General features: G+C 33.9%; 1 protein-coding gene across 2 annotated transcripts in view; it reads left to right on the top strand.

The window, feature by feature from the left end:
* Positions 1 to 239: 239 nt before the first annotated feature.
* Positions 240 to 1,265, top strand: part of LOC107458497 (membrane protein of ER body 2) — a 6,069-nt gene continuing 5,043 nt past the window's right edge. For both annotated transcript variants that reach the window (XM_052252005.1, XM_016076709.3), the window contains exon 1: positions 240 to 783. In XM_052252005.1, coding sequence (XP_052107965.1) covers positions 357 to 783 — 427 coding nt within the window. In that variant the 5' untranslated portion in view covers positions 240 to 356. The remainder of the gene's footprint in view (positions 784 to 1,265) is intronic.

The following is a 1,265-nucleotide window of genomic DNA, read 5'->3' as shown; positions in this document are numbered from 1 at the left end:
CCAATACAACATATATTATATTAGTACTCTATGATCATTTTCAGCCCCCCAAAAAAGGATTTTTTAATCACATGAACCAATCAATTTTAAGCACAAGTTTTTTCTCCATCATAAATTGTCTTTGATAGGCCATTTTGAGGAGAAAGTCACAATCTTCCAAAGTTGGTGGGGTTGGTGTAGTGATTTAAATGCGTTGTATTGAATATCTGTAAGTTTCAATTATCAATCAATGATAAGAAATTAAGAACAAAGAAGCATAAATAAGCCCCACATAACAAAACCTACTTTTGCTTCTCCCAAAAGATAAAGCCTTGTCATTGTTTTTGTGTCTCAACTTTCTGCTCCTGTCAGAATCAATGGAACACGAGCAGCATCATTGTACACAGCATGAACATAAACAACAAGAACCAGAAGTAGTAGCAGAAGTTGAAGAATTGGAAGAAGAAGAAGAAGAAGAAGATGGTGGTTTGGAGAGACGGAAGTTCTTTCCAAAGAGCAAGGATATCTCATCATTTTCTTCTTATTCTAATGGTGGTGGCAATGGTGTTGAGCACAGTAAAGGGGTCTTCTCTGTGGTCAACGGCACAGATGGATCTCATATTCATAAAGAAGAGGAACAAGAAGAAGATGGTGAGAATGGAAATCATTTGAAGAATGATGAAGCAGATTCTGAAGCTGTTGGGCTCGGGATAGTTGCTGAAATTGTAGGAGCTGCTGCTGCTGCAACAAATGGTGATTCTGGATCCCACAAAATTAACAGTGTTTACTTTGACAAACAACAAGGTACTATAATTCCTGTAACTGTAACATCAGTTATTCCCAGAGAAACACTGTTGTATTGTGTTCATATTTTCAGTGTGTTAATAGCAATAAACATTAGTCCTAGTTTCATTGATCTGAAGTTCTAGTTGTTTTCTAATTGGGGAAGTTGTTTAGAGAAACACAATTCATATTGGTGTTCTAAACCTAATAGCTAGAATCTCGATTTAACTCTTAAAATCTTCTGATATTACGACTTTAAATGAGTCAATTGACTTTACAAAATTTGTACTAAGTTTGACAATTTTACGATTTAAATCTTGTTACAATTTCTATTTTACATACTAACTTACGTTTTTGATTTCAGGTAAAATCTCAATTTTTCTTTACTTACTTGTAAATAAGGACATCTAGAATATAGAAAACTTATTCTGAATTAGCCAACTAATATGACAGATTTTCAGCCTATGGCATCTCTTGGGTCTAAAATCATTTTCTTTATCAAA

This window comes from Arachis duranensis, chromosome 7 (assembly GCF_000817695.3).
Source record: "Arachis duranensis cultivar V14167 chromosome 7, aradu.V14167.gnm2.J7QH, whole genome shotgun sequence".
Lineage (NCBI taxonomy): Eukaryota > Viridiplantae > Streptophyta > Magnoliopsida > Fabales > Fabaceae > Arachis > Arachis duranensis.
Note: the sequence above shows the minus strand (reverse complement) of the source record. Positions and strands in the feature narration are given on the sequence as shown.